The sequence below is a fragment of the Kryptolebias marmoratus genome, linkage group LG8, assembly GCF_001649575.2.
Source record: "Kryptolebias marmoratus isolate JLee-2015 linkage group LG8, ASM164957v2, whole genome shotgun sequence".
NCBI lineage: Eukaryota > Metazoa > Chordata > Actinopteri > Cyprinodontiformes > Rivulidae > Kryptolebias > Kryptolebias marmoratus.
The window spans coordinates 24,441,626-24,469,559 of record NC_051437.1 but is presented as its reverse complement, the minus strand read 5'-3'; the positions used below and the strand labels follow the sequence as shown (position 1 = coordinate 24,469,559).

Here is a 27,934-nt window from a genome sequence, read left to right as displayed (position 1 = left end):
GCATATATATATTGAAAAGAAGGGGTCCTAGGATTGAACCTTGGGGTACCCCACATGTGACCTTTGACCTCTCAGATGAGAAGTTTCCGATTGAAACAAAGAAATCCCTGTTCTTTATGTAAGATTCAAACCAGTTGAGCACTGGACCGGAGAGTCCAACCCAACTCTCCAGTCGATTCAGTAAAATGTCATGGTCAACATTAAATTAAATAAGATTGCAAATTTCCAACCTGTCTTTTCTGGGTTTGAAAGCTGTTTTGACCTTCGGTTGCTACCCTTTATGAGTTGTTATTACCCCACAAAAAATACCCCCAAAATACCTAAACAAAAACATACCCCAGGAAACATTCTGGTATAAAAAGTGTTCATAAAAAGAACCATTAAAAGGATCAAAATTCACAGTTTGTTTGATTTGTTCCTCTTGTTTATTCTGGGCTGGTCATGGCTCCATCTGCCAGCTTGGGTAAATATCCTGCTTGGACTGTCCTTTGTCATATTTACATTATGTTAATATTACTGGGTGTTTTTTGTGACGGTGATGGCAGCAGAAGGAGAAAACAAATACAGCAGAGTTATTTGTTTAGTTATGATATCTTCCCTGTGTTTTATGGTATTCTTCCCTCAATATTTTAGCTCATTATCTATAATTGATCATTTTTATTGCAGTACAAAGCAGTTCATGTAAACACACACACGTCAATACAAGCATACACACATAGCAGATTAATATATAACAATAGGAATAAAAAAAGTTAATATCAAATCATATATGTATAAACATGTAAACATGAATTACTTTAAGACATGAAATATAGAACTTAGAACAAACATAATTCATTGAATAAAGAAAAAAGATGACCCTTATCATTCATTTCTTATGGCTTTTTTGTCTATCAGGAGCATTTCATTTATTATTTCCTAGTAATATATTTTATCACAATTCATCAAATCAGCTTTGATAAAAAATCTCTCAATATTTGTCCAAACATACAGCTGACATTTACTTCATACTTGGAAATAAAAAGACGATACAGAAAAGAATATCCATTAAAGCAGACTGTCTGCTGCTCAGGTCAGATACCTGACATCATGTCTTGGTTGCATTTTCTTTTATTGCTTTTTCTGCATCAAAGTAAAAGGAAATTACTGAAAAAATTCAAACTTAATTTTAATTAACTAGAAAGATGACTAACTGAGAATTCTGCTGTAAGCTCAGTTTTTAAGCAAAATAGGAAGTGATAGACAGTTGATCAGTCATAGATTGGTGGGCCAGTAATACATATAAACTATTTATTGTGGACCAGATAAATTTTTAACATCTGGCCTTGAGTTTGACATGTGTGCTGTAAATAATCCTGGTTTATTATGACGTTTGCCATTTTGTATCTTACAGATTGTTGTCATGCAGGTGTACACTAACACAACCTGAAAACAGATTACATTACAAAAAACATTTCTTCTTCATTGTTTTAAATCAGTGTACTACATCTTTTCCATCTCTTTTATTTCCCTCCCTCTTCTTTGGTTTTGTTTAACCCTCCCATGGCCTTCAGGTCAACTTGACTCGAAGTTACAAGAGCTCTACCTCTATTTGTCTCTCTCTTTTCAGGGCTTCAGGAGGGTTAATGTGTTTTCTACTCACAGTCCACTGTAATTACTCTCACCTAAAAACTCTAATATCAGATCGCTTCAACGTCACAGGCAAAAAGTGAAAAAACCTGAAGCATTATGTGTGCAGAATTTCAGGTAAATAATTAGATCTGTAGTTGTCACCACTGCATGTCTTATTTTCAAGTACTTTGTAAAGAGAACTTTTGATCAGATCCCATTATTGAGTTAAATGTTTTAACTGTGTCTAAGCACAGAAAAGGTAAGAAGTTTTTTTTTGTTTTGTTTTTACAATAATAACTGAACTGGTTCAGTTCCAAAGAGTGGGTGTTTTTGGTGAATTCTAACCTTTTGTAGCTGCTTTGTTTTCCTGGCTGTGTTTATCAATATCTAAAGTTAATCTGAGAAATTAAAGTAAAACATAAAATATAAGATGTTGTTGGAAAACAACAGATGAACACTTCTGTCTTTTGGCAGAAGTTATGCATTTTCCTAACGCTGAGATTCGCAGGTGGTACGACGCCAGATACAATAAAACTTCACAATCTGTTTTGCACAATCCTTTTGTGTTCAGAGGACTGTGATACAAGCTGATAACTACGTCAGATCTTTATTTGGATCTAAAGAATCTTTTCAGAAAAACTGTAAACCACAAATGTCTTTACTGCCTTCATAACATAAAACTTTCAAACAAGTGAACACAACGCCTTTTATAGAAGTTCCTGTGTAAAACTAATAAAAAACTGTATTCATATGGGCTTAAAGAAAAAGATGATAGAATATTAGGTACATATTGGGAAATAAAAAATAATAATATAAGGAGGTGATCAATGGGGCAAAATTCAGAGAAAAATCTTAAACATTCTGAAGTTGATGTTATGTGTTTATGTAAAAAAAAACTTGGATTATCTCTTATGTTGGAAAGTTAATTTATAACTATAAAAAGTAGAACTTTCTTTGAATAAACACATAAATTTACAAGAATAAAAATATGATTTTCTGAATATTTAAAATAAGAAATTTGCAAGAAAAAAGTCAACACTTTCAGGATTAAACTTGGTAAAAAATGTTAAAGTTTACTGAAATTGTTATTATTTATTGAGAAAAAAAGCTGGTTTCACCGCATTAAAAGTCATAAATTAACAGGGACCAGGGACAGCTGGATAGTCTCTAAGATGTAAGTTGTAAATTTATGAGGAAAAACTCATAAATTTATGAAAAACAAAACTCACAAACTTGCTTTTTTCTTACGTTTTTTTAAAGTCTCAGCACTCATCTGTTTTTCTGGTGAATTTAAGACTTTAATCCTGGACGTTTTGCCTTTTTCCTCATAAATATATGACTTTACAATATCAGAAAATATCATACTTTTATTCTTGTGAAGTTTTAAATCTAAGAATGGAAAATTCATCTTTTTAAATTATTTTTTCTTTTTATTTTACAATTTCATGACTTTCAATATAAGCGTATATTTAAGGTTTTTTTTACCTGTAAATGTCAGAATTTCTGAGAGTTTCCTCAGAACTTTGCTCCTCCCACCATCCTGTTTTAATAATAATTTATTTACAATGGCCCGATACGGCGTGGTTAAAAATTGTTTCCTTTTTCCTTTTTACTGAAGCAGACTTGTGTGAAGTACATCTGAGTATTAGGGTTTTATCTGCAGTCAAAGCGCTCTCGGTTTGAACAATCAGGGAGGAATTCTGATGGGAAACAAAGCCAACAAATAACCAGATGTACTGTAAAAGAACAGCTCATTTGTTTTACCATGTGAATTCACTCCAACTGCAAAGGAAGGTTTGAAAATGCTATTGTGGATTTTTACAGCATGTCACTTTTGCATCAAATTCTTGCAAAGAGAGGAAATGTTTCCCCGGTGGTAAGAGCATGTTAGATTTTTACCTTAAAATAAAAATCTCTTCCCTGCAAATATGACCTAAGCCCCAACATGCTTCTCCATGTCTGCATGCAGAAGACACTGGGATCTTGTTTTATTGTATCTGGTGTTGTACCAACTTAAATATCAGTATAAAAAAATGCGTAGGCGTCTGCACTTGTACAATTTTTAGGTCAACTGCACCACAGTTTTTAGACTCAGGAGTCTATAATTTACACTCCTCCAGGTAGTAATAGTTTGACAGTCTAGAACAACTGAAGGCAATTTTTGTGTCTTTGTGGTTTTCAAGTGAAAAAAATAGTAAATTGTGGATAACAACACTCGCCTCATGCAGTACTTTATTTATTTTTTTTTTTTTCGAAACAAGCATTCTTGTTGTTTTTCTTCATCTGCTCATGGTTCGACTTGCCTGTCTGTTGTGTGTTTGGCACCACTTTTTAAAACAGGTTTTATTGCACTGATTGGCAAGTATGATCCGTACAATAACAAAATCCTGGCCCACACGATGGCCGTCTGCAGATAGAAGTAGTGAAACTTTTACCTCGTGGTAGAGTAATCGAGGAAAGCTACAGTTTCGATGTTTGTTAGGTGTATTTTTCATCATTTATAATACCAGAATGTGAGTCAACTCAGACTTCAAACCAATGGCTCTCAACTGGAAAAAGGTGGAATGTTCAAGTGTCTGAGAGTCTTGTTCCTTGGAGGAGGAGGAAGAAGAGAAAGACGTCATCTCGTTTGAGATAAATTAGATAGGCGGAAGCGACGCTGTTCAGGATGGAGCGGGGCTTTGTCATGGTTAAAAAGGAACTGAGCCTGAAGGCAAAGCTCTTAATTTACTGGTTTGTTCCAATCCTAACCTTTTGTCATCAGGAATAGATCGTGACCAAAAGAATGAGATCCTGGATGCAAGAAATGAGTTTCCTTCATACTGTGGCTGGATTTAGCCTTAGAGATAAGCTGAGTAGCTCTATCATCTGGAAGAGGTTGAAGTAGAGCTGCTGCTCCTCCACATTGAAAGGAGTCACCTGAGGTGACTCGTGCATCTGATTTGGATGCCTCCTGTACGCCTCCTTCTGGAGGTTTGCCAGGCACATCCCACTCAGAGGTGACCCAGAACTTGCTGGAGAGATTATATATCCTCTCTGGCCTGGGAATGTCTTGAAATTGCCCAGAAGGAGTGATTGTTTGGGTTTTCTTCCTTCACGAACCAACACGGATAAGCGGCAGAAAATGGATGGCAGCATGGATGAACGGAAGGAATATCAATATGTGATTTGTTCCGTTGCAGGAGCACTTTTAACATGTTACACTGATGAAGCACACTAGTTTGATGCTTACTTTGAGCATGTTAGCTGCTGTCTTCTCAATGTATGCAACGTTGTATTGTGTGTTCAAATTGGAAACAAACTAAATCATCTGCAGGGCTCTAATCACCATCCAGAACTAGTCCAAGGCTGGTGGCTTAAAGGAGACACTTGTCCAACTGTTTTCAGCTCTCCTGCCATCGTCCTGGTGTTACCCTCCAAAAAGCTTCTCTAAATAATTACCATATGTTTAAAAGAACTTAAATGTACCGTATTGGCTGAGTGGCCCAGATGGCAGCTACGTCTCCCCAGCAGTACGGCGTATTTATCCTGTTCTTCCTGACTTCTTTTTATTCACTGTACAATTTCTTGCACTTCTCAATGGGCAGTGTGTTTTTCTGCAGAGTGAATTTCTTTTGTTAATCTTTACTTTTTCAGAACATGTTTCAAGGTTTTGTGCCCTCTTATTTTGTGCGTCTGCATGTCATTTTTGTGCAGGTTCGGTCGACAAACTGTACACAAGAGGATTAGATGTTTTTTCTCTGCTTGTCTCCTTGCTCTCACTTTAATCTGCTCCCCGGCTCTCTCCTGCTGCCTTTCTCTTCTCGACCCGTTGTTGCTATGCCACCACATCACACTGTGATCGTATGAAGCTTGATGGCTACATGATAAGGGTGTTCGGGCTGCAGGGAGGCTGGAAGCTTCTGCTTTAACACCAGCTGAAATGACTGCTGGCAGGATCGAAGCGATGAAGAACAGTTTATTGTCATTTGCATGGATACACAAATATCAGATTAGTAGTGCAACAAAAACTAGGACGTTGTTTAAACAGCCTTTTTTAAAAGCCATGACTTAAAACAAGTTATTTATTCATGACTCAGTCTTTTTTGCTTTGCATTTTCTCCTTGTAAGTTAAGTTGAACATTTTCATCCGATTTTATTCTGATATATTTAGTTTAAAATACATTTCACATCACTAATTTCAAAACTATGAGAGCATAATTGTACTTTTCCTTATAATTTGTTTGGGTTACTAATGATTATAAGGCTGTTTTTGGCCGTGTCTGTATGTTCGTGTTCCTGTCTGTTAGCTAAATATCTCATGAACCACTAAATACATTTTAAAGAAACATTCAGTAATTTTTAGATGCACATCTGTAATTGATTAACTTTTGTTTTATTCATTTTTGTAGCTATAAAAACAAACAGAAAGCCAACTATTTTGATAAATATGAAACTCATTTACTCGTATTTGAGTATCTAAAATTGTAAATATACTGAGTTTGACATTTGTAAGTAAGCCACCAAATATACTTGAGCCTTATTTATTTTTGTGCACACTCTGTTCAAAGCAGAAAAAAAAACAAGACTCTCAATATCACAGATAAAAAAAGATTTTTGAATCTCTGCAGAGACAAATGGATTCAGCTGTAACAAGGTTGAGTGTTTTTAATTGAGGGCTCTTTATTGTGTCAAGAAAAAAACCCAAATGTGAATTAATTACAATTAGAACATAATAATTTCTGGCAAACTTTGAATCCCACCCACAGATCTAAGTTCACATAATATTTGTAGCTTTGAAACAATTAGTTCTCTCGTAGTGTCTAATTAAAAAAAAAAAAACTTCTAATACAAAACTTGGCCAGAAAGACAAAAAAGCAAATAGGTTTACAAAATCAGATCAAAAACTAAAAGAGAAGATATTATCTGGATTGACAATAAATGCATTTTTGATGAGAAATGGGTCCATCTGGAGTTTGGCTGATGGTTGTGTTTAATGTTGATGGTTTTTGCCCCTGTAATTGGAAGTGAAAGACCATCCGGCCTGTGGATGCAGACTGGGAGACAGAGGGCTGAGAATCTAACAGCTACAAATTGATCTATGATTGAATCCTAATTACAGTTAGTCACAAATAATCACGCAACGCTATTTACGGTGCGTCTCGAGTCCATTTAGGTTGGTTAGCTCGTTCTGATGACCGCTTACTGTAGCTAAAGAAACAACTGTAAAAGCTGTTATTTTTTTATTGGTGAAAAACTATTTTTGTGAAGTACAGAACTGTGCAAACGTTTTAAATTATATCTAATTTTCTTGTAGCTCGCTTCCAGGGAGTTAGACTATGTTATAATGTTTTACTGCAGTTCTAATCAATAGTTCTCCAGATGTTCTAAAAGTCTTTCAAAGCTTTTCTTTGGACTTTGGTTTTACTTGGTTTTTTGTTGCCCAGTCCTCATATCTGACCATGACAGCATTATTAATATTATGCAGTGTGTGCTTAAAATGAGTAAGGTGGACAAAAGATAAAGTGTCAGGCCTAAAAAACAAAAGCTATCTAAGAGTATCTGAAAGTCATTTATAAGAAATAGGGAGAAAATGTAGGAAAGACACAGGAGCACTTAGCGATTATAGCTGATAATTTGTTGTGTTTATTCCGGGTTATCAAGAATACTTTAATACAATAACATAACAAGCTTTTAATGCACAAGAAACATAAATCCTTTTAGTTTAATATCAATGAAGTCAAAAAACTTAGAATGCAAGGAAGCTAAATTTAAAGCAGGCTTTAAATCTATATTAAATCTACCTTGTTGGTGCTAAAACTAAAAATTTACTTGTCAAATTGTGTTATCACTGGTGATTTCCATAGATTCAACCAAAGAAACAGGAACAAGCTGTTGTGCTAGCAACACAGGAAGATTACAATTTACTGTTAGGTGCTAAGTTGTTTGTTGTGAGCTGACACAACAGCTTCAAGCCTTGAGTTTAAGAGACTTTTTATGCCTAATTGATTAACATGTCATTGTTAAATGGCTTATCAAACAAAAAAAACATTCTTCTCAAATGTAAAAATGAGAGAAAATGCAGACTAAATCCACAGAAAAACATCAAATGACCTCCAGAAATTTGTTGTTCAACACCAGTAAAGGAAAGTAAAGCGGCTTTGAAGCAAAATCTAAGAGAGCTGGTTTTATGTTCTGAATCAGTTCTGTAAATAAATACATTTCAAATGAGCTGTTTATGACTTTAATAAAATATATTGGGTTACTGTCATCCTTCAGCGGCAGGATTTAATCAGATTAACAGTCTGTCTGGTTTAGAAGACTCTGTTGTACTCCTGCTCCGCTCTGAGTCTCGTCTGGCAGCGCTGTGTTGTTCTGGATAGGGCTTGGCACCGAAGCACAGGGGTACAGATGGCCTTACGTGTGATGTAGTTGGAGGTCCAGAGCTGTACCCCAGCAGGGACCTTGGCAGCTGACAAGCTTGGCTCGACGTCTGCAGTCCCTGGACAGGACTCTGACAGCGACTGCAATAGGACGGGCCACCCAGGTGTCAGCCAGACAGACTCTCTGTCTCTCTTCCAACCCCCACAGCCAGCTGTTTCACCACTGCTGCTGCTGCTTCATCGCCACCAACACAAACAGGGACGCAACACACAAGGGGCTTAAAGTGGTCTTTAACTGCAAAAGCTGACTTCTTGTGGTACAACATAAGAATGCTAAGATAAGACAAAACTTTGCACAAGTTGAGCGATCCAACAACATGCCAGGTTTAGTATCGTACCTGCTAGTAACAGTGTAGCTGACTGATTCATACTGACAGCTTCGACTTGGATACTGAAGCTCTTTAAGCTACAGATGGTGTGAGTGGTTGTACCATATAAGTCTTTTAATGGATCTACACAAGTGTGTGCCAACATATGGAAGAGATGGATTTGATGGACTGAAGCAGGTCAATGCAAAACGGCAACAACGCCGTTTTTTTTCTTGTGTTCTTCACACAGCCATTGCTGGTGAGATTGTCAGCATCGCTGTTGTTCTCTGCTCCTCTCGTCAGGTTTCAACACTGGGAGATTCATCAAGCCTTCAAAGATCAGCTCCCACTTTTATTGATGATATGAAAAAAAAAGGAAGAAGGGAGGAAGTGTCAGGAGCAGGAAAAAAAAGCATTTATTTTAACCAGCCTCCGCCGCTCTGCTGGCTGAGCTGATGCACTCCACCGTTAGTCAGCACTCCCACCGCTTTGCCAGCTCAGCTTTTATTCTCCTGCCCTGGAAATTGAGTTTTGCTGGCCCTGTAATGTACTCAAAACTACATCTGCAACTGACTGATAAATCTACGCTTTGTTGCGCCTGACGGATGGCTGTGAAAATGAAAATCCACCGCGGCATATTGCTGTGTCAGGAGGAAGGTCACTTCAGATTTTCCAGCTTCCTCGCTCAGGGTGAAGCTATAATGACCATTCTGTCTCAGAATCCAGTTGTGAACCTTTAATACGTTTTAAGCTTGTTCTGCTCATCGAGTTGGCAGGCTTCTAGATTGTTTTGTTCCACCTCTGTATCTCCTGATAACCAACTTAAAAAAAGCACTGATCTTCTTTTGATGTTTCCTTTTTATTTGCCGAGGAAGAGAATCTTTTTATTCAGAAAGTATTGTTTGTGTGAAGGTGCACATTAGGCTACTGTTGGGCTTTCAGACAACTTGATAAATACCACAAGAAATTTTTATTGCTGAAAAGCAGTCAGAATCTGACACTCGGAAGACCAACTTCTGACAGTTAACGAGCTCTGAACCAGGAATCCTTCACATAAAAATGTCACAAGGCCTTCCTTTCCTCATCCTTTTACTCCTTTCTTCTCCCTTTCCACCCTCAGCTCTCCTGTGGTCATTCAGCAAATTTTAGTTCCTCTCTTTCAATTTGCTGACCATGTTACGGTTCTCCACAATGTGCTACCTCAGGGGATTGTATGCAGGCAGGAGCAGTGGCCCCGGTCAGGTCCTTGGAGAGCCGATAACCTTTCAGGGTTTCTTTAGCATGCTGTGTAAAGAACAATCAGTGCTTATCAGCGTCGGCTGCAGATGAATGCTAATCCAGAGTCGTGCAGTCAGACTGCAGCATGAGAATGAGAACATCTCCGGCTCATGTTGCCACAACCCGACGCCTTTAGGAAAACTTGGAGGAAGGCGTTTTTCTTTATCGTCAAACTGTTCTGTAATCCTCCACCTTTAATCTATGGCTTTGGAATTGGGCTGAACATTTATTTCAGGTTTACCCTGAAGCTGTTGAATGGTTTTACAGTCACATAAATTATGGAAATAAATGTGTTCCAATTGCATAACAATGTGAGTTCAGTATTTATTTAGACTGTAATTTTCTTTCAAAACAAAAGAAATAATATAGTTCACTAACAAACACTGAGAAGATTTCCTATAAAATGCCAAGATCTTGTAAATGGTTACAGCTGTAGATGCAGACAAAAAGAGCTGTTTGAAGTCCTATAAATTTTTTAAAATGTAAAAAACAATGCAGTTTGAAAAAAGCAGCTTGAATTCTGCAACTCTCTGCTCATTTCTTGCAGAGAATAGCATCATTAGTCATTACGACTGTGACACGGCAAAATCTCTGGCTGATCAGATGTGACTAACACAAGCGTCATGTAGGAAGGAAGAAAAACACATGGAAAAGGAGGAAACCCTCTTGATTTAAGTTTTCTGTTTTTTTTTGGTCTATTTTACTATGTGTCAGTGTTATATCAGTATTTAGCAATGTATGAGAGCATAAATAAAATATTTTGACAGAAAGGACCACATCAGTGAGGTAGGGTCAACCTTAAACTTCACTGTTCAGTTAGAAGTCTTTGCTAGACGTGGACTGATTCATCAACCAGCTAATTTAGTTGGCCGATTTTAGCAAGTTTAAAAAAACAGATATTGGCCATGTCTGAGCATATTACGGTGAATAAAAGACAGGCACATTTATGGGCACTTTTGTGTTGGTACTATGCTTTCCACTGCGGCGTTGGATTATATAAAGGCTTTTTGTTTGGTCTTTAACAGTGTCTGCCAAACATGTAGAAAATGTGCTTCAAGACGAATTCATAAAGGTGTCTAAGAACCTGAAAAAATGAGTTGCCCTGATTTATCATCTATAGAAAACCTTCATTATTTAGTCTGTGCTGTTCAATGTAGCCATAAAATAACCCACATTTAAAGAAAAATTATAAGCAAACTGAAAGATGTATGGATAGCTACTGGAAATGACTTGTTTATGTTAAGTAATAAACATTATAGCTGGGCGCCATGATTATATGGATGACTAATTACAGATAACATTTCCAGAGAGTTTATCATACATAAGTGGTACACGTTGACCACTCACTCTGATAAAACAACTTTACAATTTATTTATTTATTTTGCAAGACATAGGTAATCCAAATAAAGTACTTGGTAAGTTTATTTGAGATATTGCACATTAAAGCAAGCCTTGGAAGAAAACTATATATTTCAGCTTGAAATAGAGCTCAGCACTGCTGTGTTTCAAAATAAACGTTTCTGGAGTTTCTCTGAAATGAGAAAGCAGCTCCGGTAATTATTTCCACAAAATGTCAAAAGGAAAAAAGTAGTCTTTCTGTGTAGCTGCTATGAAAGCTAGCATTAGCAACAGAGTAATTTATGGACTGCCATCTGGTCTGTAAAGGTTAATACCACAGGCGATTCAGACATGCAAGTTCAACAAGAACTTAATTAAAATGCTGCAGAATTTGAGACACATCTGCTTCTTGGGGAACATTTCTGTCTGGTGAGTTTAGAAAGGACTATTCAGTTTGTTCTGGAAAAAGTTGACATTTTGAAGTCTTTCTCTGGTTTTGTCAATTTGTCTGATTTGCCTTTTTACCCTCTTTGTCTTTTTCGCTCCCCCAGCACGAATTGTGCGGAGCCGCCAGTGGTGTGAGATGGCTCCCTGCCTGGAGGGGGAGGTCTGCAGCCTCCTGTTCAACAGATCCGGCTGGACCTGCACCAGGGGCAGCGGTCGCATCAAGACCGTCACGGTAATTTACACGACGTGGCATTAATGCACGCCATATGCACTTACAGTTTTGCACCTTCGTTCGCAGCATGAGTGACCCTCGTGAGCAGGGGTCATGTGGCACATGAGGCCTCAGAGCTGGAATCCAGGCTTCCTGTTTAAACAACAGAAAAACTTTCAACATTTAAATAAAACTGTGCTGCTCTCTGAGGGTTAAAGTTTTCATTCCACTGATGTTACAGGATTATTTACCTAATTGCTCCAATATGGTTGTAATATTAGGACATATTTGATGGAAAACACAGAAAAAGAACCACCAATTTTTGTTTTAATTTGATAATTTAATTTGCTAACTCTGTGGATAAAAAGATAAGAGTTGTCATTTTAAAATAGATGTGCAGAATTAGCTTAGCACTGCTACATTAATATTGTTTGAAAGCTGATTCTGCATTCATATTATTGTTTTCCTTTTTATAGTTTCATCTTTAAACTACTTTTGCATCTTTTTTCTATATTAACTGTTAAAATATTGAATCATTCAGCTTGGTCTGGAATTGTGTCCTATGACTATTGGTTTTTGTAGCTTTTATACTTTTCTAAATACTAAACTTGTTTACAAAACATTTCCACATAGAAACACAATCTACTTGAGCTTATTTTTGTCTTCTTATGCTTCTTTTAGCTACAGTGTTTCTAATTTTAGCCATAGGCTACATTTTTGCTAATTTAGGCTTTTAGATCAAGTATAGCTAATTTAAGGCTAAAGCTACAGTTTTGCAATATTAGCTTTCAGCTACGATTTAGCTATTTTAAGCTTTTAGCTATGATTTTACTCATTTTTGTTCTTGCTACTGTTAGCTAATTTTACCTTTGTTCTGCTTGTTTTAATTAACAATTCAGTTTTGGCTTCAACAAATTTTAGCACTCATTCATCACTCAGCGTTCACACATCATTTCTTCTGATCTTTTGTTTCTTTTTTCTATTTTTTTTCCTGATAAAAATAGTTTTTCTAACAAGTAAATACAAAAACAGCTCAGTTTATGTGATTTTGAGAGTTATTTGTGAAGAAATAAAGTCAAAAAGGTTGGAAATAGATATTTAAAATCACACGTTTTTAAAATGATAAATGTGCTGTGGTGGGTTGAACTCAATTCCAGCAATGTTTTCCCCAAACTACTGTTTTTACTTTCTTTCGTTAGGCACCAAAACTGCAGGAATATGTTTCAGAAGTTTGTGGTTTAAATAAAAATAAATTTTTCATAGTGTTTGCCACATGTTATACACGTTTTAAAGTTTAGCATCAGAATAACTCAGAGCCTAAAACTTAGACTTTTACATCATAGACTGCTCTGAAAGCCTGGGCAGGATTTCGACTGATAGCCAGATAAGACTATGTAAGCTCTTTAGCATGTGTTTGCAGATTAGAAATAGCTTCTAAATAAGGGTCCAGTTCTGTGGGTGAAGATCCAGAACTGATCTACAAACACAGGCAGAACCCGAGTATTTTAATAAAGATCAAAGCAGCTCGAAGGAGCAGCACAAATTAGATTTGGAAGCCAGCAGAATATTACAACTCAGGAGCTTGTAATTTACCATCCACACAAACAACCTGTTTTTGTTGCTTCCAGAGAGGCTGCATAAGCATAAACCAGATCACGAGTTCACACAATTATGCTTTAGCTTAATAAAAGTCTAGCCTTTTTTTTTAAAGAATGCATATCACCCACTGACTTTCATGCAAGTGTTTTGAGTTAGTTAATTATTGAATTTCGTCTTTAATAATGGACAAAGGAGGGACAAAGTTAGGTGTTTTGGTTGTAAATTATTTCTGAGATCTCGTGAGATGTGATAGGACTTAAAGAATGTGTTGAGCATCACTCTCAGCTACTACCACAACTACCTTTAGCTCAATATCTGTAAAATTGAGTTAAAGCTGGTTTTGTGTTGACTAATGTTGTGTTGGCCATCTTGAATTGGGGTGACTCCAAAAATTAATAAGTTGTTATTACACATTTAATGATTGCTTTCTGAAAGTTTCATTAAAATCTCTCCATTGATTTATGAGATATTTTGCTAATTCTATAGACAAACACACACAGACTCAGACAAAAACAGGATCGGCTTTTGCCTTCAGCAGCAGGCAGTAAAGAAAAAAAGTGTTTTCATATGAACCCAATAAGATTTCAGTCTTGACTTTAACCTTCAGGTGCTAATTTAGCACCAAACGTCCACCTCTAAGCTTCACAGCCTAAAGTTTACACCTCAGACACCACCGTTCTCTGTAATAAAGTTCAAAATAAGAAGACTTTATTGCAGTTTGTAATTGTGCACCCAGCTTAAAGTTGAGGATTTACACCCAGACTTGCTTTACAACAGTTGCAGCACTGTGTGTTTCTAGTCTGCTGGTTACATCACTGTTCCAGGACGGATCACCATGGAAATCAAATAAAATGAGAGAGACGCTTGTTGCATAAGACAGACTGCGTTTCCTCTGCAGTGTGATTTGTTGCTTCATGAACACTCTCATCCAGCAGGATGCTGCTGTAGATAATAACCCTGCATGTAGAAAAATGACTGTCTGGCTTGAATCCTGTTGCTGTAACTTCCTCACCAGGCTTGTTGTGAGTGGATGTTTGTAATGAACTTTTTCTAGATTTTTCTTTGACCTTACTTCTTGAAATCTTTGCACCAGTTACTCATATGTCTCATTTTGGTTTTAGTACTTTTTGTTGAGGTTTTATGGATTCGGTTGCAGCTAATGGGAATCATATAAATAAGCATTGCACACAAACAGCTGATTGAAAACATCTGCTGTGTTTACATGCTGCCGTGAATGCAACAAGCCTAATTATTGAATTAGCTTGGCTGAAGCTGGATACAACAACAGAAGAAAGTCTTTAAAACATTAATTTAGTGCTGAAAAAACAACAACACATGACCTCTCACTGACTTTGTTAGAGATGTAAATGAACAAACGTGTTAAATTTTTAAAGCCTACAATATGGTGTCATCTGTTCCTCTGTAGGCGCAGTCCAAAATGCATGTAATGCCTTATAGCTACTGGTGCTGTAGAACCGATCGAGCATCCATGATTTCCTCTTTAATTCAGCCCAGAAAGTTTTAAAACAGTGTAACTATCCAGCTACGTATAGGTTATCTTATTTTTATAGAAAAGAAACAAAACAAATGAAATATGAGTTGGAAAAAAATAATAATAATCAGGCTCTGCTGCTTGCCTAACAAGTGGCTGTCGCCATGGCAACGAGTCTCACTGTCACTGTGTGGTTCTCATTATACCACTTGGCTGCTTCACACCGTCCAACTCAGCCGACACGCGGCGGTTATCTGTTCTGTCGGTAACATACAGGCTCGTTCTCTCGACAGATGATTTATCGACCAATTATTTTTGATGACATGGTGTTCATAGATCATCTGTCTTTCTCAGAAAAAAATATACCTTCAGAAGAAGTTTCACCAAAGTTGTCAAGTAATTCATAAAAATCTTCTAGCATTCTAGCTTTGACTCTTCTTCTGCTTAAGAAAACAAAACTGTAAAACAATGAAAGAAACAAAGATGTAACTGTCTTTATTAGAATAACTGGTAGCAATATGTAATGCAACCCAGTACGCACCGGGTATTTACCTGGTATTTAACCACATACTTAACTAATACTTAGCTGTTGCATACCAGGTACACACCTTTGGTTAACTAGAAGTTATATGTTACCTGGTACTTAACCAGTAAGAACTAGGTAAGTACCCAGTACTCAGTCCATACCAGGAGAGTAGCCGGTATTTACCCAGTACATATTATATATATTGCTACCAAATGATTGTTCTTGTGTGTCTAAATGATTAATCTGGAAAAATTAAAGGTATATATTTTATTGTTATTATTATTATATCCTTTATTATATCCTTTATTTTTTTTTTGCTAGGAGAAAAACAACTCATTGAGATTAAAAATCTCTTTTACCAGAGTGCCCTGGCCCAAACTGGCATATTTTATGAATACATTTCCACCAAAACATTAGTCCCGATTAAAGTTACAGAAGTTGCACACATTTGCAGAATGGGTGAGAAAGCGGCGAGCCGGATAGGAGGAGTCTAGACTCCATTTTAAGTGACATATCAACCAGAGCATTACCCGATGTCCCGCTGAGATCCAAATCTGATGAATAAAGTCAGTGAATCAGCTGACAATGATTAATTACCAGCTCTCTATTAAACGGTAGGTGATTTCTGGTGGTTTATTTGTTTATGGTGCACATTTATGTTGCTGTTTGTTAAATGACACCATAAGCTTAGATCACACTGATAAGTCATCCCTGATTTAAGGTGACGACTCCTCCCACCAACAAATACTTTGCTCTGCATTTAAGAGGAGGCTCCTCCCTTAAAGTAAAGCCTCTTCTATAATTCAAATATGCATTATATAATAAAACAGATTTTAAAATAAATGTCATTGTTCCTAACTTCAGCCAGTTTTGGAATAAATATTTGCCCTCCCTGATCCTGATCCTGGAGGTTTAAAAAAGTTTTGTTCAAAATAAATCATCTGGTGTCTGTTTATAATAAAAAGGAATGCCTGTGTACTGAGTTGGTGCTGTGTTAATAAAAGTGAGTTGAACTGCTAATCCATCAGTGGCGTTCACTCTCCTGTTGTTCCTTCAGCTGAGGGCTCCACACTTTTCACTGCCTTTGCCTTAAAACACTTTGTGTAACGCCTACATCTGTCAGCTTTGGATTAAAAGTAGCTGAAAGACATCAGAAAGTCACAGAACTAAGTTGACCATCAGATTTAGACACATATTTTTTGGGTTTGTTTTGTCTTAATGAGGTGGATAAATCTGCTCAAATGGCAGCAGAAAGTCTGAAATCAGCCTCGGGTATTAAGATGCCAAAATGTGAAACCAAAGCGAAGCACAGAGATGTAATTTGTAAAGACAGAGCGAGTCACAGCAGAATGCAGCTTGGTGATGTCAGCAGGAGATGACAGGAAGGACGGAGCGTGAGAGACGTCCGTCCTCGTCATCAGGTCCAGAAAGCCAGAGGTCAACCTTACAAACAGGTCAGATTTTCACTCAAAATATTCCTCTCTCATCCAACATTTCTTCATTTCCCTCCATCCAGCAGCCAGTATAAAAAAAGCAGCAGCACTATCAGTTTAGGGCTTTTGCTTTAACAAAAACACATATTACATGTGTGTAATTGCACATTTTTCACTAAGTCTTGCTGAGCACCGTTGTTGGACAGGTAATTACAAGTAATGCTGGTGGGTTTTGTTTTTCTTTCTTTTTTAGTTTTGAGAACTAAAATATAGCGGTGGGTTTGGCTGAAGAAGAAAGTTCATGTATCCAAAGGTATTTGTTGTAAAACCTGAAATTGGAGGAAAGTGCTTTGTGTAGGATAAATGAAAATGAGAAATCCATAAAAAGGATCGATCAAGCTGGACCGCGGAGAGAACAGGAGTTACCTTCTGTCCAAATATCTGTGTGCAAATATCTCTGAGAGAGAGAGAAGGAGAGGAATGCAGATTGGGAGTTTAAACTCTTGCCTTCTTATAATCATTTCACACAGCAGCGTTTCGGTGTGACGGTGCAGGTTTGTGAGAAATGAATGGCTGTGCTCATTATTTCACGCTGTGATGCACAAGTTTGCTGGAGGTTTAGTTAGCAGATAAAACAAAGTGACAAATGCACATAATGGTGGCATTTTATACATAAAATCACACATCTGATAAAACAAAGTACTATTTATATCTATTATACATTCAACTGTATTATTGTTTTATCTGAAAATGAACGTTTTCTTCCTTCGTATCTTGTTGCTGCAGCAACAAGATGTTTGTTTGTCTGTCTGTGTATGTACAAGATTACTCAAAAGGTTATGAGCAGATCTTTTCAGAATTTTCTTTAGGAAACGTCAAACATGGTACAAGGAACAAGTGATTAAATAGTGGTGGTGATCTGGTCAAAGTTCAGGGTCAAAGGTCAAAGTCACAGATCAGCCTGTGCTCTAACTCTGCAGCTGTATAACAGGAATGTTAAACTCCACAGCTGGACACCTCATGGGTCAGAGATGATGCCTGTTGATTTCAGGGTTCATGGGTCAAAGGTCAAGGTCACAGGTAACCCTTGTTAAAAACTCGTCTGTTCCTACATGTGATCCTTTTGTTCCCTCCACCAAGGAAGTTATGTTTTCAGTTGTGTTTGTTGGTTTGTTTGTCAGATCAGGTAAAAACTAATGAACCGATTTGGATAAAAGTTTCAGGAAATGTTGGGGTTGTTGCAAAAAACAATGGATTACTTTTTGGTGCTGATCCAGATTATGATCCAGATCGCCCTTCTTTTTAATTCACACTGTGGCCTCGGCAGAGGTTTACACTCTCTGAGTGCTTCTAGTTAAAACAATGTTATATGTTGTCAGGATTTCCTTCTCATTTATTCTGCATCTCAAGTAATTTACTGTTTCTGCTGTTGGCCTCAGGTGGAGTAAATAAAACAGAAAGTGCTGTTTTTTTAAGAGTTCCACAGGAATTAATAAAACCATCTCCACTGATAAGAGATGTCAACCTTTTTACTCTTCACTCTGATCCAGAAAAAGGCATCTCAATTATCATGCAACAGATTAATGTGTAATTTGGTTAAATCCCCAGATGAAGACCCCCGCATTTGACCCCCCTCCACTTTATCTTTTTAACACCACTCTGACGCTCTAGTATCAAACACTGGTTGCTAAATTTGTACAGTTCATTTTTCTTTTGTTTTTTTAACAGCTTTTGGGACTACAATGCCCGTTGGTGAACATTAATGCAAGAAGCATTAATGTTTTTGCTTGTGTTTGTGTGTGTGTGCTATGTGTTCATTTGTCTGTAGTGTTAGCAAAATATCTCCTGGACCACTAGATAAATTTTAATAAAAGTTTCAGAAAGGAATCATGAAATGTACCTCAATAACTTTTGAACTCAACCCAATTTTAAGATGGTTGCCACACGCAACTGTTCTGTCTGTCTGTTAGTAAAACATTTCATGAACATCTTTTTTCATGTCACCCCAGTTCAAAATACCCACCGCAGTTAATTAACCTTAGCCAACACAAAAATGGCAAAATTTAGTCTCAAACATTGGGATGAAAGGCAGCGATATGCATTCCTTCCTTCCTTTTTATCTCTAAAAATGTTCTCTTTTTGCTTCACAGATTCTAAAGGTTTTTTTTATTCTCAGAGGCAGAGGAAATTATTTTTTCTCAGATAACAACCTGAGCTGCACTCTGGAGACAAATATTCTGCTGTTATTAATGCATGCAATATTTATAAATCTTTTTTTTTTAAGAAGTTTATTATTTGTGCATCACTCTGCAGGAATTAAATGACATTTCGTATGTTTTATTTATTGTTTAATATAAACTAAAATGCCTCTCACTTCAGGATAAGGGTTCTTATTAACGCTGGCATTACAATCACACACTTAATATGTTGATAAAGAGATGCAGGGATTTAACTGCATTACACTCTCATTACACACACACACACACCTCGCACCTGCAACTCCCTCTAAACTATTTGCCGTCAGCTTCCTTCTCCTTGCCAGCCGCCCTGCTCGTGTGTGCAGCGCAGCCGGGTCACTTCAGCCTAAACTGCTAATGGAGTTTGTATATGCAGCCCTCTCTCCTCTGCCAGCTAGCCATTAATATGAATCACTCTCTTGAGGCCCCCTCCACCCCACCCCTTTCCGAAACAAGCTGGCAATTTGTCTTCACTAGTGAGCCGATGAAAGGTCTACATATGATATTCTCTGAGGTGGATGGTGCAATTGAGGAGGGCCGAGGTGCCGTGTTATGAGTTGGCTTTCAAACACTTGACAGGAGGAGAATGTGGGTTTGAATTTCAGGGTTAAACAGCAGCAGCATTGTGTGCTAGATGTGTGTAAATATACGAAGGATGGATGTGGTGGAAACTGACAAGTCAGACAAAGTTTAAAGGGATTGTTCAGATTATTTGAAGTGGGGTTCTGTGGAAAGCCTCTGACCAAATATTATCTTACCTGTTGTAGATTACCTCAGGTTGTAGAGGTAGAGTTTATTTCTGACTGGATTGATTAGCTAAAATTTTGTTTGAGCGAGGTTAACTCTGTTTTATATACCCTATACCCTCCCATCAGTTTCACATTTCTTTGGTAATCTGACAGAAATGTTATTAAAGGTCCAGCATTTCTTGAAGAAATATGAAGAAATGAAGAAATGCATGCTGTCTCACCCACCCCCTTTTATAACACAGTTTGACTAAGAATATTTTATGATGAGACAAAACTAAGTTGTCATCATTTTGGTCTAACCACAAAAATAAACTTATGCACATTCTCCTGGTATATTGTAAATCTGCTCAGTTATTTTGTGATAACAGCCAAACCACTTATTACAGTTATTGCTCAGGTTTTAAGCAAAGATCTTGTGCAATGAGTAGCACTTGGAATATGTGTTGTCCATGACTTTCAGCTACTACCACATCAAATTTTACTTATAGCCATTTCTGTACTTTTCAAAGTTAGTTGGCTGTGGTGGCCATCTTGAATTGACTCCAAAGGTTAATCAGTTGTAGAGGTGCATCTAGTGATTGACTGCTTTCTGAAAGTTTCTTTACAATCCATCCAGGGGTTTATGAGACATTTTGCTAATGTGGAAAACCATTCCTTAATGTTTTATCTTTGGAAAAGGATGGACTGAAATTGAAACCATGCATATCAAAATAAAAACTATCTTCCTTAATATTTTTTGGCTTTAGTTATGACATTTAAGCACTTAATAATTTAATTTGATAATATTCAGACTATGAGTACTACACATGAATTTTATCCCATTGACAATACTCGACAGTAGTTTGGAGAAGAGGGAAAAATAAATAAATCTAAATGCCTACACCCACACAACAAATGCCAGTGCAAGGTAGTAAGTCGCCTGAAGCGAAAACAGAACTGTTTTTATTTTGTTTTTTTTCAAATGAAGAAGAGCTGCAAAACGTACAGCTTACACACAGAAATACACAAACTGCACGACCCAGTAGGTCAGAGAGGCTTGCATCATTTCTTTCTGCAGTTTCCTTTTTTTTTTCTGGGTCTGGTGGCCCCCCTCCAGCTATGTCCTTTTTGTTCCAGCATCAGCCGGAGCAAAAGTGGGTGGGATGTGTGTAGTCCTGCCAGTGTTGCTGTAAACATGAAAACATCATAGCCAGTTTCCACCACAGTTTCTGAAAGGGAGCCATATGACACAAAAAAGTCCAAATACATGGGATGATAAGAGAAAGGTGTACCTTTGGAGCAGGTGTTTTTCGATAAAACATTACAAATATGATTCGCTGGTTTCCCAAATAATTGGATTTAAGGCACCATGTCAACACAAATGTTCAAGTATGAAGGAAAATCACGTCTTATAAAAGACTTCTGTTGTCATATAAGATTTTGTAACACCTCAGTCATGAATGCCTCAGTGTTCACAACAAACCATAGGGTAGCCAAAACATGTGTCGCCATGGTCACTGCTGCACTGACAGCCCGTCTGACCACACACTTCTAATGAGCTCATTTCACAAAGCAACTGCAACAAGCACTGCTTGTCTTGTTGTTGTTGTTTAGCTGAAACATTTGAAGAAGCCAGCCTCAGGTTGGCTTTCTTATTAAGGCCATGTGAGAAGAAATACTGAATCCCAGGTGTGCTGCTAAAAATGTCCCATTGTGTCATTTCTGTCAAATGGTGTTGAGTTATGTTAGTTTACACTCTCAGTTATTAGGTTGGGTTTTTTTTTCAAGGCGACTGTATTTCTTTTCGTGGTCTTTGAAGTCATTTTGCTTCTTGTCTTAGGAGCTTTCTCAATTGAAATTGAAAAATGAAGAGTTCCTTCCAGTCTTTAAAACTACAATGAGTTGCTTTGACCTAAAGGTAGCATCTCACTGGGCTACGACTGTACAAGACTGTTCAAACTTGACCCAATACTGCAAGAAAAAAGGCAAATTTTTCATTGCAATCACACTGAATTCTGAGTATTTGCAACAAAGCAACCAGTGAGCCATTCAAATGTATTTTGCATATTTAATTTTTGAAATTCAAGGCTTACTTTTGTGTGCACAGCTTGCAAAATTGCATCCTAGGCCTTGCAAATTATCTCCCTGTCCTCCCCGTTTTATACCAAAATTGACAACCTCACCCATGCTCATGATTCAGTGTACTAAAGTACACTTTTGAAATGAAGTTGGGCAGATTTGGACCAGTTTATAAAGAATTATTATTTATCAATGGCATCTTTTTTCCAACCTTCACATGTTTTTTGTCAGAGGAGAGAGAAGCAGACTTATTGGCCACATTATGGACACCATGTTTACTTATGAAGGCTAAGGTTGTTTTAGTTACATAACAAATAAATGAAATATTAGCATGTTTCATTGTAGCCAAATCTCCAACACTAACAAAACTACTGCAAAAACATCCGTGAGTCACATAGGTAGACATTACATAATAATGTGAAATAACAATAAACCAGGAGGCAAATAAATGGTATAAAAAAGTGAAACAAAACTAAAGAGCAGAAAAAAACACTAATAATTACTTTAAAATGTGCACACTATTTGTCTTAACTGTTAATGAGGTATGAATGGAAAAGCAGCAGGGTTTTGTTTGGATTCTTATTTTATAAGCATTTTATTATTTTACTCACTGTTGATGCAAACCAACCAGTTTAGGCTCTAGGCGTATTTTTTACTGCAACATTTCTGAAGTTAAGCTGAGATTATCAGGATTAAGGTTCACGACTCTTTTCGTCTCCACTTTTGTCACTTTTTAATGGGCGTTTGTTAGCTGAATAACAAGGCATTCCCATGTCACTGTGAAACGCTACGAATACTACTGGTGTGTTCCTTTTGTACCCGGAAGTTGGAATTTCTGAGTTCCAAGTTGGAAAAAGCCACTGGAATTCCCCTCCAACCTGGAATGTCAGAGATCCCTGACCAAGCCCAACTTTAATATCCAATATGGTTACCTTGTGCTTGCAAAGTGGTGATTGTTGCAGTCATATACTTTTTTTTGTTTTATCTCTGTCATCTATATCTCATTAAATGAGTCACACATAAAACTGTACAACTTCTATTAAGAAACATGTTGAACATGAAGTTGAACAGGATGTCATTCCCAGGTCCAAGTTGCAACTTCCAAGCCATATCGAACTCAGCTTACATCTTTTTCTCATGTCTACGTGTTTTTCTCTCCTGATTCGATTGTAAACTTAATGCAGTGTTACATGCTTCTCTTGCAAAGACTGAAGTGTTACTAATCAGAAGATGTCAAAAGCTTGAGTACTGCTGGTAGTGATTAGTCACATTAACAGCAACTCTTTTTCTCCTTTGAATGTAATTTCATTTATGTCGACTTATTTATTCTAACAAATCTTTATCTGAACAACTCATCTAAGAGGAATTAAAAGCTTTTCTTCAAAAGGTCCTTCAGTGCTCTTTTAGCTTGCAGTCTTGTTTGGAGTGTTAAAAGTGCATGTGGCTTTGTACATTTCTTGATATGAGGTGCTTTTTTTACGGGGGCTGGTCATCTTTAGCTCTTGCATGTGCAAAATTTTTCGCAAGCAGTTTCATTCCCAGCAAGATGCGATGTTTAGATAAAGGTGGTCTGTAACGCTGAAATCACCTTCATTATACGCTGCAGCACTGTGACCGGCAGCATATATTTAGCCTAAATAAAATGCATATTAAGTGAAGTAAACTAGGTTGTTTCTTGAATAGTAAGTTTTTGTGCTGAAGGTCCTGAAGGATACATCCATTAACAGTATACCCTGGGTAAGAAGATGTAAAAAATATGGTCTTGTTTCTATTGCAGCAAGATTCTGATGAGAAAACTAAAAAAAGCTAAAGGTCATTAGAGAGATGTTTGCATCTTCAAAATGTGTTTAAAAATCAGGCCAGAAGATTTACAGATATTAGATATGCATGCAGGGCTGCATGTCCTTTGGTGCTTTGCTGACTTTCAGTCTCATTCAGGGTTGAAATGAATAAATTCTGTGCAATCATGCAAAACTATTAAAATCTGCCTAAAAGAAGCGATCTTTAATGAAAGTTTTACATCTTTTTCACAGTTTTGAAATAAATTCTACTTTTTTTATTAAGCAAAAATGTATCGTCTATCGATTGAAAAGCGAGTAAAGAAAATGGATGGATGGGAGATAATCTGATTGGACCACCGTCCTCACTGTGATACATGCATCAGACAAAAGAGTCCGGCTTTTATGTTTCTCTGGCCCACCTCCAGGCCTTCATACACATGTCTGCTTGTGAACTGACAGTGCTGCTGTCATATTGTATCTGACATCCTCTCTCTGCCTCCTCTGGGATAACATATTGTAGATGGGCTCCTTTGCCTTTGGATGTAGGCCTACATTCAGAAAATAACTGATGTTCAAGCGGCGTATGCGTCCCTGCCAAACACACACACACACACTGTACACAGAAGTTACACTCGATAAGCAAATATACTCTTTACTCCTGTTTCATTCGCAGGTTTTCAATTTATCAAGAGGAAAAGAAAAATGTCCTTCGTTGGGTTCCCCTCATCTGTTTGTCAGACGATGTGACACGATCATCAGTCTGGAGAAGATAGCGCGTGGACTGATGCAGAAAATATATTGAAATATGTGAGATTGATAGAGATGTTCAGAAAAGAGGGGAAACAACCCAAAACATTTTTTACTTCCTCATATTTGTTAATATAGGTGTTGTGTTATTGTCCAGGCACAATGAAACTTCCAGTCAGTCGTTTCTTCTGGTGTTCATTCATACAGAATAAAAAAAAATCACAATTTGTCTTTGTTTTCTGTTCGTTTGCTCTTGTGCTGCTATCATTTATTAAAAGTGTGCTTTTGTAAATTCGGCGTCACTGGGCTTGTGTTGCCCTCGTCTCTCTTCAGCCTGAGACCTGGAGTGTTTGTGGCCCTTTCTGCTGTCACTTTCAGCTCAGTCGAGCCCGCTCCCCTATTTGAAGTTCTGTCATTGCCTGGCTTTGAACTGCCACTTATGTTTTACCCGACAAGCTGCTTGTCTCTGGAGTTTTGTTTGGTGTGAAATTGGCTGAGTCACAGGCCACATTTCAGCTCAGGGTTTTTATAATAAATACTGGACACATTTAAGCAGGCTCAGCAGCACCCCTGTCTCAAAACTGTAACGCTTTTGATCTCTTTGGATTCTTTGTGTGTTTCTTTTTAATAGATAGTGTAGTCCTTTTTATGTGCAGTGAGCTATAAGTGAGTCATTTTAAAACACAAGCAAAGCTGTTTCCAGGGATGAAAATTAAATACTTCAATTCTAATTTTATAGTATTGAGATGATGTTCTGTATTAAATTGTTTTTACTGTAAAATTTATTTTGGACTTTATTAGGTTAATAGGTACTTTGCAGCTTAGAATTAGCAAAATTATAAAACAAGCACTTTAAAAAAACTTTACTCTTAAATTTTGCAGGTGATAATTGAATTTTAATGAAAAAAATGAAAATCACACATTACTTTTGAGATCCTTTCTTTTTGTTTTCGCAATATGTTTAATTTTGATTTAAAATCTGAAGGTTTTTACTTTAGGCCCCACGAGTTCTTTATAGCATAAAAAAATAATATAATTAAAGGCCTAGCATTCTTTGGTCATGCCAGAATTGAAAGATAATCTTATGATGAGAAGCAAGAGAGCTGTAGCTGTTTTGGGCAAACCTTGAAAATAATATTATGCACAACTTCAGGTGATATTACTAGATGTCATGCTCAGAGTGTGTGTTGGGGATGATTCTCAGCTACTACCACATCAGTTTCAGCTCAATATCTGTAAAATTGGCTGAGTTAATTATTTTTGTGTTTGCAGAGGTTGATTAGCTGTGGGAATCATCTTTATTACACACCTCAATAAATCAGGACCCATATATGCTACAGGTTTCTTTGAACATATTGACTATAATGATCTGGATATTTTTAAGTTTTATCCTGTTGGCTTAAAGTGAAAAAATGTGTTTGAGAATTGCACATTTGAAGACATAAAACATGTATTTTAAATGACAACTTTGTTTTACTTTTGTAATCAGCTGTCCTCTCCTTGCAGTATTATTTATACTCTGGTAAAAGATTTAAAAAATCTGATCAACAGATGCTCGGCTGTGCTGTAGCTGCCCCTCCAGAAACAAAGCTGCAAACACAACCAGATGCTTTGGAACTAATCTGGTTCTGTTCCTTGGAGACGGACTTCGAGTCTGATGCTCTGCTGCTTTTGTACATCAGGCTCATACTCTGAGAGAAAAGCACCCTCTCTGGGTCTTCAGTAAAGCTTCGGCTTTGCTTGTTAGCCTAAAAACAGCAGCGGCTCTAGTGGTTGGTAATCACTGGGTCCACTGTGGGGCTCCTGCTGATGAAACCAGCCACATCCTGTGCAGGAGTGCACTTGTTAGGAGAGACCCCTGGAGTGAGATTTTTAGTTACTGCAGTGATAGCACAGCTCCTGTGTCCTTAACAGCAGGGTGGGCTGCTGGTGACAGTTTGTGGCTTGAGGTGCCACCAAAAAAACAATCCTTTAGCACTGAGCAAACGAGCTGTCTACTTTACCATTTTCTTATGGCTACTAATGTTTCTAAGACTTGCAAGCTGCTAAATTTAAACTGTGCAACATGAGGCATATTGTTTGTACTTTGATCCTGAAGTATGCTGTGTTCCTGATAAGGAAGGGAATTAATTGAATCCCCTAATACGCCAATCTCCGCTGGCATGCTTTCAAAGATCCATGTTGTGCACCTCATTCGAACTGTAAAACTTTATCATCTATGCACAGTGCTCAGTGTTTACAAGCAACGTCGAAACAGGGCCACCCCGAGCTTGGAGACACGGTCCAAATGTTTAAATTTCACCACAACACGAGCAATTAGCAAAGTGCTTGTTCCCTCTTCTTATCTGAGGATCTCCCTCATCCGTGGTGCCAGTGGGGGAGACGAAAATGCCTTGGATGTCCTTGGATTTCCTGTCTTGTAAACACCAGAGGCAATGAGCGCTGTTTACCGGAGAACAGCAATGCTTCATCTCTCGCTTAGTTGGTCCCATGGGGCCAAACTCACCTTGTTACCCTTTTAATTAGTAGCAGCAGTTAATAGCGCCGGCCGCTTCTGCTGCCTCAGCGACTTCAAGAATCACACCGATCGATAGCTAGCGCTTGGACTGAGACAGGGAGACAAGGGGACGGGAAGGGACTCGTGTTATGGGAGCAGTTATAATCATTTCTGGACTAAAATCAAGCAACATATTATTTTAAAGGAGCCTTTAGGGCATATGTAACGATCATATCTTCTTTTTTTTTTTTCATTTTCTTCTTTGTACATTCAAAAGAATAATAAGGTTCCTTGTGCACATTCTTCTTACTCAGTTCTCCTCTCTCCCCATTTCCTCTCCCTCTGAAAATGAATGTAATCAAAAAGCTAAGGGTTTGCTTGGCAGATTCCATTGTGCCCTTATAAGCTTTTATCCCTTCCAACCACTCGCCTCCCGTGCTCATTTCTTTTCTTGTTTTGATTTAAAGATGCAGTGGAAGTACTTAGCATTTAGATGACATGCTGCGGGAGAGAGGTGTGATGGATCAGTGCCTCTTCACAGGACTGAATTTCTTTGAGAGTCCCAGGGTTGGTTCTGCCTGCAGGACGGACAGATTGACAAAGCGACAGGCCAAGCGGGCAGCAGAATACCAAGTCCGCCTTGCGAAAAGGGCCTGGCATGGCCAAGGGGGTGGGGAGCAGGGGCTGCTGGGAATGCCAATGCACTTCTCAGATAGCCGTCTCGCTCATGCCTCCTCTGATTGGTTAAACACACCATTAGCTTTCTGATTATAATTAGCCGAGTCATTATCTACAGAAAAGTGGCTCATTCACTGTATTAAAAAGGCGAGGAGGCAGTTTTCTTCTCCCGGTCGAAGGGGAAACAGCATGTTGTGCTCTCTGCGGGATAAATGTGCACAAAAAGAAACAAAGTGAAACACAGTTTAACATAGAGGCGATTAAAAACATTGGTGTCTTTAGTCAAAGAAAAGAAAGGTTCCTCTCTCTTTAATTCAGATGATGAGGCGACTGTTATGCGCTCATATTTTCTGGTCGAGGAGAGAAGCAGCATCCTTAAAGCTCATAAAATCTACTAGAGGACAAATTACCCTTCAGCCTTTTCTGTTTCTCCTTAGATATAAGTGAAAAATGTGCCACCTGTGCTTTTAAATGGTCACGTCCTGCTCTGCTTCTAATTCTAAAATATGTGAAGAAAGTTA

At 37.6% G+C, this 27,934-nt stretch overlaps 1 protein-coding gene across 1 annotated transcript in view; it reads left to right on the top strand.

Moving 5' to 3' along the window:
• The window catches only part of tafa5l (TAFA chemokine like family member 5, like), a 57,242-nt gene that overhangs the window by 23,581 nt on the left and 5,727 nt on the right, over positions 1-27,934 (top strand). Inside the window, exon 3 of the mRNA XM_017411169.3 lies at positions 11,510-11,637. Coding sequence (XP_017266658.1) covers positions 11,510-11,637 — 128 coding nt within the window. The remainder of the gene's footprint in view (positions 1-11,509; positions 11,638-27,934) is intronic.